Raw genomic sequence first — 15,466 nt, 5'->3', positions numbered from 1 at the left:
GCTGTCCATTCCTATCAGCACGGGAGCGGCACTCATTAGCCCAATGGCGGCCTTTATGGCAGCGTGGGCATAACATATACGGCCGTTCCTGAGAGCCTCCTTTTTGAGGACAATCTCTTTGAAAATGGCCAGGCTGCTTGCAGCAATAGCAAATGTTATTAGTGCCTGTTCTTTGCAGGGATGCGCCTACAGCAAGGCGAGGAGTAGCAGCTCCAGAACAGAGACGGACGTATTCTGCCAGAGTCTTACTACGGTGGTGCTTTAATATATCTTGGCAAGTGGTATTAGCATTTTCAAAAGCAAGTTGTCTAAGAAATGGGCTGTCTAATTCTTGAGGGCCAAATAAGTGCTCTGCTGCCTCCATCAGGCGGTTAATAAAGGAGCTGTAGGGTTCTTCTGGGTCTTGTATAATTATGGTGAGTTAAGATGATGAGCCCACTTTATCTGGCAATCGCTTCCAAGCTGTAAGACAAACCTGACGGACCTGGGAAAGCAACACAGTAGGGTACTGCATTTGTGCTTCTAAGGTGTTAAAGGGCTCTTTTCGTAAGATTCGTCTAGCTGTCCAATCTCGGGATTCAGGATGCTGACGATTTTTTGCCTCTACTTCTTGGGCTGCATCAGCTGCCTCGGACTTCCATAACACAAAATCTCCTCCAGAAAGGGAGGCTTTAGCTAAGTGCATAAATTCTCTTGGTGTTAGCCAGCCTTCAGTATAGGATTCTAACAATGCTAGAGTAAAGGGAGCAACTGGGCCATAGGTAATAACTGCTGCCTTTAACCCTTCTAAAATTTTTGCATCTAAGGGTTGGTAAACATAAGGCGAATGGGGTAAATGCCCCTGTGCTGGAACTTGAGGTCGCTGATCTCCAGTCTCAATGTCTCAATGGGTATCCGGTTCATGGCCTTCTGACTGATTTGCATCCTCAATGCCGCCCTCACTTCTTTCCTCTATACTTTTAGGTGGGCTTTGTTCTCTTGGAGGAGGGGAAGAATCCCTAGGGACTCTAGCACCGCTACGGAGGGACAAGGGAAAGGCTAAAACTTTTGGATTGGCATTGACCTCTGGTTTAAGTTTAAGTTCAGTTAATTTATTTTCTAAGACTTGCAACTGTTTTGTGAGCTCAACCTGGTTCTGCTTAGCCTTCACCATTTGGCGCAGAAAAGTGAGTTCATCTGCCATTTCTCGTGGCTCAGAAGCAGCTGGGGGTTGATTATAGGATGGTGGGAGAGAGAAAGAAGGCATCTCCCTCTTCCTTGGGACACTTGGTAGGGAGGTGTGAAATAATTTTGGTGGGTCATGGTATTGATCAAAGTCACACTTGGCTGCTTCATTTTTTAAGGCAGCCTCCTCAGAGGGAGAAAGATTATCATGGGGAAAACCGCCAACTGTGGGGAGAGATGGATAGAGGTGTCGTGATTGGCTATCAATCTGAGAGCATATAATTTCTGGGGCAGAGTGATCAAGGGGTTTTGCATCTGACTCTGCCTCGATATCTATAATGACAGAGGATGGTCGAGAACCAGGGGAAGGTGAGGGGATAGGTGTGGACAGCCAAGAATGGCTCTCTTTAAGAGATCATTCTCCCTCAAAAGCCAGATCCTGTAAATCTGGATGTGGAGACTTAATCTTTAAAATATCATAAATCAAAGTCCAATAATTAAAAGCAGTAACAGGAATTTTCTCAGGTACAAAAACCTCATAATAATCTTTAAAACAATCACCTACTCTACACCAAGTTTTCTCATCAATAGAACTGCCTGGGGATACCAAGGACAAATCTGACCTACAAAATCGAAAAGGTTTTGAGGTCTTTCTTTTTCACCCTAATTCCTCGTGTCTTGAATGAATCTATGAGACCTTGCAAAAATAGGTCTTGTTGTGATCATGCTTGTCCCATCTTACCTTGGCTCCGTAAGATTTGTGCCGTGAATATTTCCCATGAGCTAGACTTCCGGCGGGTCAACCGTGAAACTGCTCAACCGGTGTTCCTTTCGACACCACGAGAGGCCTCTCCATGAATGATGGCACGGTGTTCTCTCTGTCGGTGGTCAGCACACATCCACGTTGGGTGCCAATTTGTCCCATCCAGCAGGACAGTCAACGAGGTCGCAGCCACCTAGGAGAGAATGAAGGGACAAGAGACACGAAGAATGGACAGCAAGACAGTAGGTCTGATCAAGCTGTCAGCTTATTGATTTCAACCGAGGGTTTTTATATTCTTCAATAACTAAGGCTCAGGGAAAGAGAAACTGAGACGCAAGCCATGGTCTCAAGACCGATTGTTCTTGAGCAGCCACCATATCAACAATAGTAACCAACATATCAACAATAGCATAGGTAATCAGTAACAAGAAGTCGGTAAGTACAGCATCAATCACATTCTGAAACAGTTGCTAGAAACAATTGAAGCTAAGCGTGTAATTAGTTTCATAACCTCTTTCCCAAGCATCTAGCCAACCGGGGGTTTTCCACTGTCCCATAGGTCTATATTCAAAATGGCTTCAGTGTGGCTATAGTGCACGGCTCCTGACAATCAGGTGTATTGGTCTATGACATTTTAATGATTTTAAGCTAGATTTCTAGACTATGAGCAATTATTTCTGAAGAAGCATTAAGTAAATATATACAGAACTAATTGTACAGCAATGGAGATTGCATTTTTACTGAGCAATTCCATCTTTTTTTTAAACCTATTTTAAACAGTCAGTCATAGTTGAAGATCTTCCTACCGCTAATTCAGTCTAGTTTAGGAATCCAAGTATTGTTCGGCTCAGCATAATTTTGGAATGGTTTTCTTCGTTTTAGTTTTTTACTGTAATTCTAGAAAATTTGGTGTTAATTTGGTAGAATCTAGTAGTGAAGACACCTAGTGTTGACCTTTGGTTTGAAGAGATTTATTCCTGATTCACTGTTAACTGTCTGTTGGTTTTGTCAAGTTTTTTGATGTCTTTCTCATTCAGTTTGCAGCCTCATGTTAAGAATCCAGAAATTAAGCATTCTTTATTATTTATTTGTTTATAACTGCTGTTGACAGTCCCTAGTGACCCATTGCACATCCTTTTTTTTTTTCTAGTAAAGACTTATTTTATCAGACCTGATGCAGAGACGTAGCAGCTAAAGTCCTCACCTTGAACACACTGGGATCTTGTATGGGCACCCATTCTAATCTTGTTGGCCCCTTGTTTGATCAAACTCCTTGCTTGTGGCCTGAGAAAGCAGTCGAGGATGGCCCAAAGCCTAGGAAACCTGCACCCGTGTGGGAGACCTGGAGGAATTTCCTGGTTCCAGGCTCTGGATCGACGCAGGTCTGGCCATTGCTGTCACTTTGGGAATGAATCGTTGGATGGAACATCTTCCTCCCTGTCTGTTCTCCTCTCTGTATATCTGATTTTGCAATAAAAAAAATAAAGAAATCTTTTAAAAATCATTTTATTGATATATAAGGCAGAACTATAGAGGAAGGGGGAAAATTAGAGAGCTCTTCCTTCTATTTTATCCCTTTCCAAGTGACCATGGTGGTTAAAACAGGACCAGATTGAAGCTTCTTCCCAGTTCTCCCAGATCAGTACAGGGAATCCAGCACTTGGGACATCCTCTGCATTCACACAGGCACTAGAAGGGAGCTGGATCAGAAATAAAGCAGCTGGGCCTGGCACGATAACCTAGTGGGTAAAGTCCATGGCTTGTACATGTTGGGATTCTGTATTGGTGCTGGTTCTAATCCCGGCAGCTCCACTTCTCATCCAGCTCCCTGATTGTGGCATTGGAAAGCAGTGGAGGATGGCCCAAACACATGGGGCCTTGCACCTGTGTGGGAGACTCGGAAGAAGCTTTGGGTTCCTGGCTTCAAATCTGCTCAACTTGGTCCATTGTGGCCACTTGGGGAGTGAATCAGCAGATGGAAGATCATCCTCTCTGTCTCTCTTCCTTTTTGTTTTATATATCATGCTTTCCAATAAAAGTAATGTTTATAAAAAAGAAGAAAAAATGCAGCAGCTCTGACTTTAATCTCACAAGTAGTGACAGAACCCACTTTGTCCAGACAGCACTGATCCACTCCTCTACAGTGATACCAATTGTAATATGTCCCTCTTCTTTTTGATGTTATATACTTGAGCCTACTTTTGCATTAATCTAGTAAAAGGTTTATTGATTTTGTTTTCCTTTTAAGAACAATGAATATTTCATTTATCTTCAGTATTGCTGAATACAGTTTTTATTCATTTCTTCATTAATCTGTATTTTGAAATTTTCTTTTTCTACTCCTAGTCTTGGCTTCTTATTTTTCTGAGAGTTGAAGATCAGTGCTTAGGATGCTATTTGACATTTTAGTTGTTATTGTTCAGGTGTTGCCCATGAAAAGTGAAAACATTTGATTTCTATATTTCTCTGATGATGTTTGGTTCTTTCTCATTGGCAATAGGAAGTATAGTTAGAAATAAGAGTGTGCTTTGTTTGCCATAAAAATATGCTCCAGAATGTGTGTCTTGAATTGCAGTAATTCATTTCTTATGGTTCTTTTTTTAAATTTTATTTTGATGATGTTTACACAGTCGAGAAGGGATCATGCATGCACATGTGGATACTGATTAAGCTAGGAAGGATCGAGAGTTAGGGGAAAGTGGATGAGACCATTGTTTTCAAATTTTGTTCTTCCTGTGTCTTAGGGATAGGGGAAAGAAGGAGAAAAACCACTCCCAGAGTCCCAACAATAGAACCTTGCATTGTGGAATGGCCATCTTATTTTCCAGGACCCCTAATGTGGAGCATGCTCTGAGAGTTCTGTTCAAGTGGTTTCCATAAGAAATCCTTTCATGGTCCATTGGTTGACATTCCAACTAGTTTCCATTCAGCCAGATCTTTAGTGTCAATGCTTGCCAGGGCTAGTTGTCCAATCTTTTCTACCCTCCTTCATCTGCAGGGCCCAACAGACTGCCATATCCCCTATGTGCATCTGAGCATGTTCATTCAACAAATGAGAAGGCCCAGTTCTGATACATGATAATGCACAATTTCCACATTTGTCCACATTTTTGGAGTTCTGTGTCCATTGTATCAGCGGTCAGTATCCCTGAAGAAACTATCTGAGGTGATCATAGACTTGTGTTTGTACTTGCCAGTATGAGGTCAGCTCAGCTCAGTCTGTCACCCACGTCAGTCTATGCACACACAGGTGATTGTAGTTGCTGGATGAGTTTTGTCTTTAGTCCCAACTCTTATGCAAACCAGTGGATGCTGTGGTGGAGCCCAAGCGTGCTGATCCCACATTTAGCTCTCATGTACACCCATTGGGAACTGCATCCCAATCAAAGTGACATCCTATAACCCATGGTCTGCCCCTGCCATGGTTCCTCTGCTTGTTGCTTTGAGCAGCAGACTGCTCTGTGCTGCAGCCTGGACCAGTGTGTCCTGTTCCCAATCCCAGTATTCATGAGTGTCAGAGGGTTCCATGGTCATTTTTTTGCTCAGCTCTTTACAACTCTCAGCTCTTGTGCCAGCCTTCAGAAATTGCAGTTTCATAGGTTGAGCCCTCACAGTCCCCACAGGATCTACCCCCAGACCTAGTTCTTATGCATGCCTGTTGGTATCATGGCCAACTTAACATTATCTGCCCCTTCTATGAAACTCATTGGCTGTAGTGTAATCTTTCCCTGCCAGACAGGCCCCCTGCCCTAGTGTAAGTATCTGCTGGTGGGTGGTGGTAGTCCATGTTAACCATCCCAGTTCAGGTCTCCCATGTGGGCATGTGTACTCATCTGACACAGAAATTTCCTCAGTTATAGCTGCCAAACCACTAGGTGTTAGCCCCCTCATTTACCTGCAAGCTAAGTGACTTTTGTCAGTAGAAGTCCTTCAGAAGTCATTCCTCAGCTGTAACATACTGCTTCAGGGGTCCTGCCTCCCACACTTGCCCTTACCTCTTCTCCTGAGCAATCTGCAATTCCTGCTCCTGGAATCAAGCATCCCAGCCTAGCTGCTTGAATGCAGGTTCAGACATCCTGGCCTTTGCTGAGAGCGTAAACATGAGCTTGTACCCAGTGTCACCTCTTGGCTGGTGGTGGGAAGAGAATAGCCCAGCCTGGCTACTTAAAGGCAACTGAGCCATTCTGGCCTGGCAGAAGTGCCAAACTGGATCCTGGACCACAGTGGTCAACTTTGGCTGAGGTGAGGGGCACAGCATGGTCTGGTTGGTTAAAGGCAGCTTGAACCATCCTGGCCTTGGCATGTGTGCAAACAGAACCCTCGCCCCAATGGCCGCTTTTGTCTGGTTTGTAGAAGGACAGAACAGTGCCTGGCTGCTTGAAGGCAGTTTGAGCCATCCTTGCCTGGATTGTATTAATGAAGGACATTGCAATGGATATAAAGTGGTATATCATTGTGGTTGCCATTTTCATTCACTTAATGATCAATCATGCTGAAAACCTTTTTTGTGCTAATTAATTAACCTTTCGCTTATCTTCTTTGTAGAAAAATTTTTAGTTCTTTGTCCATCTTGGTATCTGGTTTTATTGCTTTTGAGTCTCAGGGATTTTCCTGCCAACATGCCTGAGACCACCAAGGGGATGCGGTGTCAGTATCTTGGGCTGCAAGAACCTCTGGGGATAGTCTGTCGGAGCATGTCCATTTATTGTAAAGTGAGCACTACTCATATGCACTTGGAAAGAGGATGGCAGAAGGGCAGTCCCAGACAGCCCTCCCACACAACAAGGACACTGTAATTGACTACAAGGCATGTCTATTTGAAACCTCCAGTCAAGTCACAGGTCAAGTACTGCAAACTCGGCTCTAAGTCATGCCTCAGGTCATAGGCAGGTAGGCTGTTAGTCATGTCCACCAGGTAGCATTTGAGTTGACAGTCATACTTCTACTGTAATACATGCTTATTTAATTTGTGACTGATGCACAAATTAAATGAAGATTGTGCTGTAACTCTACCATGAGTTGACCTTAATAACATTTTCAATGTCACAACTATGTTTACTATTAGTATAAATATTCTTTTTTGTTTTTTGTTTGTTTAAAGATTTATTTATTTATTTTATTACAAAATCAGATATACATAGAGAGGAGAGACAGAGAGGAAGATCTTCCGTCCATGATTCACTCCCAAAGTGAGCCACAACGGCTGGCCTGTGCTGCGCCAATCTGAAGCCAGGAAGCAGTAACCTCTTCCAGGTCTCCTACATGGGTGCAAGATCCCAATACGTTGGGCCATCCTCCACTGCTTTCCCAGGCCACAATCAGGGAGCTGGAAGGGAAGTGGAGCTGCCAGGATCAGAATTCACACCCATATGGGATCCCGGGGCGTTCAAGACGAGGACCTTAGCCACTAGGCCACGCTGCTGGGCCCTGGCGTAAAAATTCTAAAACCCAGCCCCGTGACTTTTCGCTTCCTTTTGCTGCCTCCCAATGCCACAAGCAAGGAGCTAGATGGGAAATGAAGAACAAGGATATGAACCAGTTCCATAGGAAGAAGAAATAGAAAACTTGGAAACAATGATCACATCAACTTTTCCCTAACCCTTGAACATTCCCACCCTGATCACATATGTAAACATCATCCACAATAAACATAGAAAATTCACACATATGTCTATATTTTTTGAAAGGCAGTTATACAGAAAGAAGGGGATACAAAGATTCTCCATCTGCTTTCACTCTGAAAGAGTTACAATGGAAGGAGCTGGGCTATTGAGATGTATGGAGTTTTTTCCTGACCTAGCACATAGGTTCACGGTCCCAAGGCTCTTGACTGTCCTTTACCACAGTCCCACATTACAGGCAGGGTGGTGGCTCAGAAGCAGATTAGCCAGGACACACACTGGCACCTCTATGGCATCCCGGTGCATGTAACGTGAGGGCTTTCACTCCTAGGCTATTGTACCAGGCCCCTTTTGAAATTTCTCTATCTATTGTTTTCAAATAAATAAATCTTTCAAAAACAGGGAAAGAAAAAATTTCAAATCTAAGTAGAAATCATATTTCATTAGGAAATATTGGGTTTTTTGGTTTTTGTTTTTTTTCTAGAGAGATTATACTTATATTATGAGCTTAATGGATTATTAGGGTTTCTTTTTGTAACTTTTATTTTTATTACAAAGTCAGATATACAGAGAGGAGAAGAGACAGTGAGGAAGATCTTCCATCTAATGATTCATTCCCCAAGTGACAGCAATGGTTGGAGCTGCACCAATACAATGCAAGTAACCAGCAGATTCTTCCAGGTCTCCCATGAGGGTGCAGCTTTCCAAAGCTTTGTGCTATGCTCAACTGCTTTCTCAGGCCACAAACAGGGAGCTGGAAGGGAAGTGGAGCTGTGTTGATTAGAACCGGTGCCCATATGGGATCCTGGTGCTATCAAGCCAAGAAGTTTAGCCACTAGGCCTCCACGCTGGACCCTCTGAATCAGTTGTAATAATTTGCCAAATATCAGGACACAGAAAGATCCATGTGTTGTTCAAATTGGCAACTTTTATCTTTCAAGCTCCATGTGACCTCAGCAACAAAAACATCCTTTGTTTGGAAAAGAAATGATCAAAGACCTCAGTAGGTAGTTCTCAAAACGTAGCCATTTGGAAAATGTAAATCAAAACCACGATGAGATATCTCAACCCTGTCAGAATGGCTATTATTATTTGGAAGAAAGGGTAACAAATACTGGTGAGGAAGTAAAAAAAGAGAACATTTATACAATGTTGATGGAGTTATAGATTAAATCAGCACGTGAAAATAGCATAAAATTTCTTAAATGTTTAAAGATAAGATTGCTGGGCCCAGTGTGGTAGCCTAACAGCTAAACTCCTTGCCTTGAATGTGCCAGGATCCCACGTGGACACTGTTTCTAATCCCAGCATCCTTGCTTCCCATCCAGCTCTCTGCCTGTGGCCTGGGAAAGCAGTTCAGGATTGTGCATAGCCTTGGGACCTTGCACCTGCATAGGTGACACTTAAGAGCTCCTGGCTCCTGTCTTTGGATTGGCACAGCACCAGCTGTTGAACCCACTTGGGCAGTGAATTATTGGATGGAATAACTTCCTCTCCATTGCTCTTTGTTTCTGTATATGTGACTTTGCGATAAAAAGAAATAAATATTTTTTAAAAAGAATAAAATAAAAAAGTTTAAATAAAATTAAAAAGATGAAATTTAAATAAGATTACTGTAATTTTTAGCAATCTCACTACTAGTTGTATTTTCTGAAAGTTAGGAACACATTCTGTAAAAGAGATACCATCTTGGGCCCGGCGGCATGGTCTAGCGGCTAAAGTCCTTGCCTTGAAAGCCCCGGGATCCCATATGGGCGCCGGTTCTAATCCCGGCAGCTCCACTTCCCATCCAGCTCCCTGCTTGTGGCCTGGGAAAGCAGTTGAGGACGGCCCAATGCTTTGGGACACTGCACCCGCGTGGGAGACCCGGAAGAGGTTCCAGGTTCCCGGCATCGGATCGGCGCGCACCGGCCCGTTGCGGCTCACTTGGGGAGTGAATCATCGGACGGAAGATCTTCCTCTCTGTCTCTCCTCCTCTGTGTATATCTGGCTCTAATAAAATGAATAAATCTTTAAAAAAAAAAAAAGAGATACCATCTTTTTAAAAACAGCACTATTCATAATATACAAGGTATTGAATGAATTGAGGTGTCCATCATCAGATGATTGAATAAGGAAAATGTATCTGTGTACAACGAGCTGTTATTCAGCTGCAGAAACAAAACTCTCTTTATTAGACCAAAATGAGTATAACTAGAGGCCAAGACGTTGAGTGAAATATTCTAAATACAGATATACAAATATGATATTCTGTTATGTAGAGTAGCAAAAAAATCACAAGCAACAACAAAAGGGGGAACAGTGGCGTAAACAGTGGTGTAAACATGATTTGTCACTTTTGATTTATGTCTTTGTCAAATAGTGAATGATGATATTCTACTGTAGTTTTAATGATCTGTGTTTGTAAATTGTATGACTGAAACATATCTTTTCATTTCATTATATTTATAGTGCCTACCGATTGCATTGATCTTCTTACTATTGTTTCAATCACTTAATGAAAAATTAAGATCTTGAGTACAATGTGAATTTAAAACATGTTATTTCAATATTGTAAGAGAATAACAGAGTAGGGGAGTCAAGATGGCTGACAAAGTTAGACTGAAGTGACCGAGGGTCCTAAAAGTTAGGGACGGGAGCAGTCTGAAGTGAGCCTGAGGGGAAAAGAACTGCAGGGAACACTGTGGGAAATCCCCCAGTGCCGCCAGGACTGAGGCAAGAATGACTAGGATCAGCAACCTGAGAAGGACAAGGAAGGTGCCCCCGGCTGCAGAGACTCAAGCAAAATCTGGTGAGCAAAGTTCAGGAAGTGAACCTCAGAGAGCCGCTAACACAGGGAAATGCCCGCCCTTGGCAGGAGGTGAGGGGCAGGCGGATCTTGGGAACAAAATGAGGTGAAGGGTGCCTGAACTGATCTTGGGAACAAAACATGGTGAAGGGTGGCTGAACTGAGCAATTCCTGGCAGACTTGGATCTGGACAGATGGGCCGGAGAGGGTGACTAGACACAGAAACAAAGCTCCTGGGCGTACCTGGGAACTGGAACTCCCCAGCACTGTGAGGCGCCAATCCCAGGGCCACAGGAATCCCACAGAAGGGAGATACAATAGCTGCTGTAAATATCGCCCTGTTTTAAAGAGCCCACAATACTGCAGACTGAAGAAGTAGGGGAAGGGGAACCCAGACACCACAAAGAAGGAAAAATAATCTAAGTCAGCAAGACCTCAGGTCAGCCACTAGGTGGCAGCAGAGGGTCAAAGATTAGAAGCCAGCAATATCAGATCACATAGATATGGGGCGAGGCCACAGGAAAAGAAATGAGTCAGAGGAAGGAGCCAGTGCCACCCCCCAAAAAGTCACCAAAAGCTAGAACCATCCTGAAGAATAGGACGTAAACTGGGGGAATCACTGTCCCAGACCTCTATACAATGTCCCAGACATACTATAGGGTGGTGGATGTCAAAACAGCCTGGTACTGGCACAGAGATAGAGAGGAGGACAAATGTAGCAGAATAGAAACAACAGAAGGGAGCCCACACAGATACAGCCAAATAATCTTTGACAAAAAGATGACAACCCATACAAATGGAAAGGTCTCTTCAATAAATGCTGTTGGGACAACTGGCTATTAGCCTGCCGAAACAACAAGATAGACCTGCATCTCTCATCATACACTAAGATCAAATCTAAATGGATAAAAGATCTAAATCTACATGCAGAAACCTTCAAATGTTTGGAAGAAAATGCAGAAAACACCCTGCAAGAGCTAGGTGTAGGCCCTGACTTTCTAAATAGAACACCAAAAACAATAGCAATCAAGACCAAAATAAACAAATGGGACTTCATCAAACTAAGAAGCTTCTGCACAGCAAGGGAAACAATCAACAAAGTAAAAAAGCAACCCACAGAATAGGAGAAGATCTTCACACAACACATAGGTGATAGGGGGCTAATCTCCAGAATATACAAGGATCTCCACAACAACCAAAACACCAAAACAAACAAACGAACCACTCAAGAAATGGGAATGGGAAATGGGCAGACATTTCACAAAGGAACAAACCCAAATGGCAAATAAACATATGAAAAAATGCTCAAGTTCCCTGGCAATAAGGGAAATCCAAATTAAGACATCAATGAGGTACCACCTAACACCAGTAAGGATGGCTCACATACAAAAATCCACCAACAACACTTGTTGGTGAGGATGTGGGGAAAAGGGAACCTTACTCCACTGCTGGTGGGACTGCAGGCTTGTACAGCCTCTATGGAAATCAGTATGGAGAACACTCAAACAACTGAAAATCTGCATACCATACAATCCAGCAATAGCACTCCTAGAAATATATCCAAAACACTCATTCCATGAGATACCTACATGCACCCCAATGTTCATAGCAGAACAATCAATAATTGCAAAACTTGGAAGCAACCAAAATGCTCATCAGCAGAAGACTTGAAAATAAAGCTAGGGTTTATTTACTCCGTGGAATACTACTCAGCTATTTAAAAAAAAAAATGAAATGCATTTTTTTGTGGCCAAATGGGCCCAACTGGAAACCATCATGCTAAGGGAAATGAGTCAATCCCAAAAGGCCAGATACCATCTTTGCCTTAATTTAAGTTGAAATGCTCTCAATCTGAAAATTGGTACCTGTAAAATGTAGTATTATCCCAAACTCTAACACTCATGCCACAACATATTGTGATGTAAACAATGACCCAGAATCAGTGTGAGTCAGACTACTTATGATCTACATCAAAGAACTGTAAAACCCAATGCACTTTTAAGACCCTAGGCTACTCAGTAATGGGGAGGGAGAGCAGAGAAATTTTCCATCTCCCTTGAATGTGTGAGGCAGATGTAAAGCATAACCTTTCGGGAACATAACTGGTAACTTATAGACAATAGATTCAAATCAGCATTAGACAATAGTAAACCACAAAGACATGGAGGGTGTTAAGAGCGTCCCTGACAACCTCTGAACAGGATGTCATATGCACAGAGTGGGGGGGGGGATTCCTGAGTGGAGCTTGTGCCAAGAGGAGACTTAAATTCCAACCCTGGAGACTTCCCGATCCTCACCAAGGACTACCAGTATGGGCACCAAGGACTACATCCTAACTGCCAAGAAGAACATGGGGAACTGGAGTGCCTTCAGAGGCTAAGTACTCTGAGGTCATTCACTCCCACTTGAATCTCCCACATGGGATGGAAGAAGTCCAAATTCCTCCTTGCAGAGCCCAATGTCACCGGAACAACAGCCAGGAGCCCTGAGAGGTCTACAGAAACAGAAGAGCAAAAACTCCCTCTGAGCCCAGGGAGAGGAGCTTTCTGTGGTCCTTGCTTAGTTCCAGTACTGGATCTCCACCCTCTCTTGCAATGATCATCAGGGTCACACTGGAGCCCCCCCCCCAAAAAAAAAACTAAACAAGCAACAAGAAGATAGAATAGACAGAAAACAACTAGGAAATCTTAGAACTAGACAGAAAATGATTAGTGGGGACTCACACATACCTTACTAGGTAGAACACGAAAATAAACTTCTCCTAACTAGGGTATGGAGGATTTCTCTACACACCCCACCCAGCGGTGTTCTATGCCTCAATGGGTGTCACTGCCTTGTTAAACGTATAAGCCAGTTTAGAGCATCCTAAAATCTGCTGAGTTCAGTGAAAATTATGCTTCAACAAAAGAAACTGCTAAATACTAAAATGAAAATGGACATGAGATAGCTGAACGGTATCCTATAGGCAATTTAAGGTAGATAGAAGCCAGATGTATACAAACTATAATTGAAATGTTCATGATGTAGTCTCAGGATGTGGTTGAGAACTCACATTGTCTAACATATCAGTCACTCAATACAATCTTAATTAACCCCATAATGTTGGAAATTGTTCTTGATGTTATGTTAAGGCATTTAATTGGTCGGAATGATATCCTGCCAGCAATGTCTTCAGACCAGAGTTGGTCGCCCCAAGAAATTGTTCAATTGAGCTGGACAATAAGATGCTGGACTCTATGCATGGCACATGCTTTCATTGAAAGAAACAAGACTAGATATGAACTGTAATACTGCAAGAAGGTGGAGCAATCCACCATGAGGGGAGGGCCTGAGGAGGGGATGGGGGAACATTAGAGCCAATTAAATGTTGTTATTCAATGAAATGCAATAAAAAATATATGTAAATAAAAAAAGATCAACAATGATGGCACTGAGGGCAAGAGAGGCGACTTTTTTTTTCTTTTGGCCAAATGTGCCATGTAATCAGTACCTTACTTAAACTACAGAATGAAGTTGACACATCTACCTGCTTCCCAGCAGATTTCTCATGTGAACCCACAGGTATAAACTCTTTGCTATTGTTGCTCATCAGGTCCTGGCTCAGGTGCTCCCTAGGACACTCCTCAGAGAGTTTCCTGCAACAGTGAGATTTATTGAATTTTTTGCAGTTCCTATTTTAAAATATTCCCAGTCTCTCACAGCATCCTAGCATCCTTTGATTTTTGTAATTACATTGTAGGAATGTGTGGAATAGGGTGGAAGGGTGGGATTCACAGGAATTGGGAGAAAACAGATGAGTGGGTTCTTTTTTCCAGTTATACATCCTGCTTCAGCAACCAATGGTTGGGACAACATTCAAGTTACTAACTGGGTGTCTCCAATTTCAAGAAGCACACCACCACCTAGTTTTTTCTCGAGAAGTGCTTTCCTCTTCCCTCCTCTTGCCCTGCTCACATGACCACTTTGCAAATAAAACTTCTCTGTCTCTAAAAAGATAAATTTAAAAAATGACTTTGAGATCTAGTTTCTGTATCCACCTCCTAAATGTGATCAATTGGTATTTAGTAGAAATCTACATATTTTCTCTATTCTCACGTACACTTGCTATTCCTGGGAGGACCTGAGCCAGATTGGAGTCCATGCTTGTGACCCTAGGTTCAGTCAGTATGACCATGTGGTAAGCTAGGCCTAGACCTGCCTGGACTCAAGAGGCTTTTCCCTTCCTGCTGAGTACACTGGGAGCAGATACCTTGGGAACAAGGCAGGCCTAGGCTCCACCCACCTCCAACATCAAGAGGTGGGTGGAACTTGGGGAGTGTGACCTAATCATTTTTTTTTCATGAGTTGGATTTCTGTGTGTGTGTGTGTGTGTGTGTGTGTGTGTGTGTGTGATTTAATTGCACTCAATGTGTGTGTCTGTATTAGATCATTAAGGAGAAATTGGTGTGATCATGTCCAAATTTTCTATTTTTCCTTTCTATTTTAGGTCAGGGTTAAATGATATTCAGAGAAGCTATACCAGGCCTCCCAACCATCCTAGTACTTAAGGATGAGTACTTGGACCCTGACACCAAACCAGGGTGTCAATGTGGCACACACTCCAAGGTTTCTGTCCAGGTGGTTCTGAGAGTTCTGAAATGATGTCCATCTCACCAGTTCAAGCAAGAGGGAAACCTTTCAATGTTCATTAGCTGACATGGTTGACCTTAGAGTCTCCTTTTCACCCAGATATTTGCTGTCATCATTTGGCTGGGGTAGTTATTCAATCTCTTCTCTCCTCCTTTCTCTTGGATGGTCCAGATGTGCTTTCCAGGCCTCAGTGGGCTTCCATCTCCAGGTGGAGCCAGGCCAGTTGTCCAATACTCCTTTTCAACTGAGGAGTACTAGTTCTTGCAAGTGCACCAAGACCTTGAACCAGTTAATCCTGCCCCAGTGGAGCCCCACCCTCAGCGCTGACTGAGCTAGCAGCCCCATGCAGGCATGTAAAGTATCCAAGCCAGGTGACCTGAGGCCTGCCACGCCCTCTATTCCAAGGACTTGCAGACCCAGGGCCCATTGCACTGGCCAGCCAAGGACCCAGGCCAAGCAACACAAACTGCCACACATACAGTCACTGGGGCTCATAAACTA

The 15,466-nt window shown here is 43.2% G+C and overlaps 1 protein-coding gene across 1 annotated transcript in view; it reads right to left on the bottom strand.

Annotated features, from left to right (window-relative positions):
• Positions 1 to 15,466, bottom strand: part of LOC131481340 (zinc finger protein 345-like) — a gene marked incomplete at its 5' end in the record, with an annotated part of 53,223 nt that overhangs the window by 5,489 nt on the left and 32,268 nt on the right. The window contains 1 exon segment of the mRNA XM_058669758.1: positions 476 to 801. Coding sequence (XP_058525741.1) covers positions 476 to 801 — 326 coding nt within the window.

The sequence above is a fragment of the Ochotona princeps genome, chromosome 10 (genome assembly GCF_030435755.1).
Source record: "Ochotona princeps isolate mOchPri1 chromosome 10, mOchPri1.hap1, whole genome shotgun sequence".
In the NCBI taxonomy this organism is placed as follows: domain Eukaryota; kingdom Metazoa; phylum Chordata; class Mammalia; order Lagomorpha; family Ochotonidae; genus Ochotona; species Ochotona princeps.
This window is presented reverse-complemented; position numbering and strand designations above follow the sequence as displayed.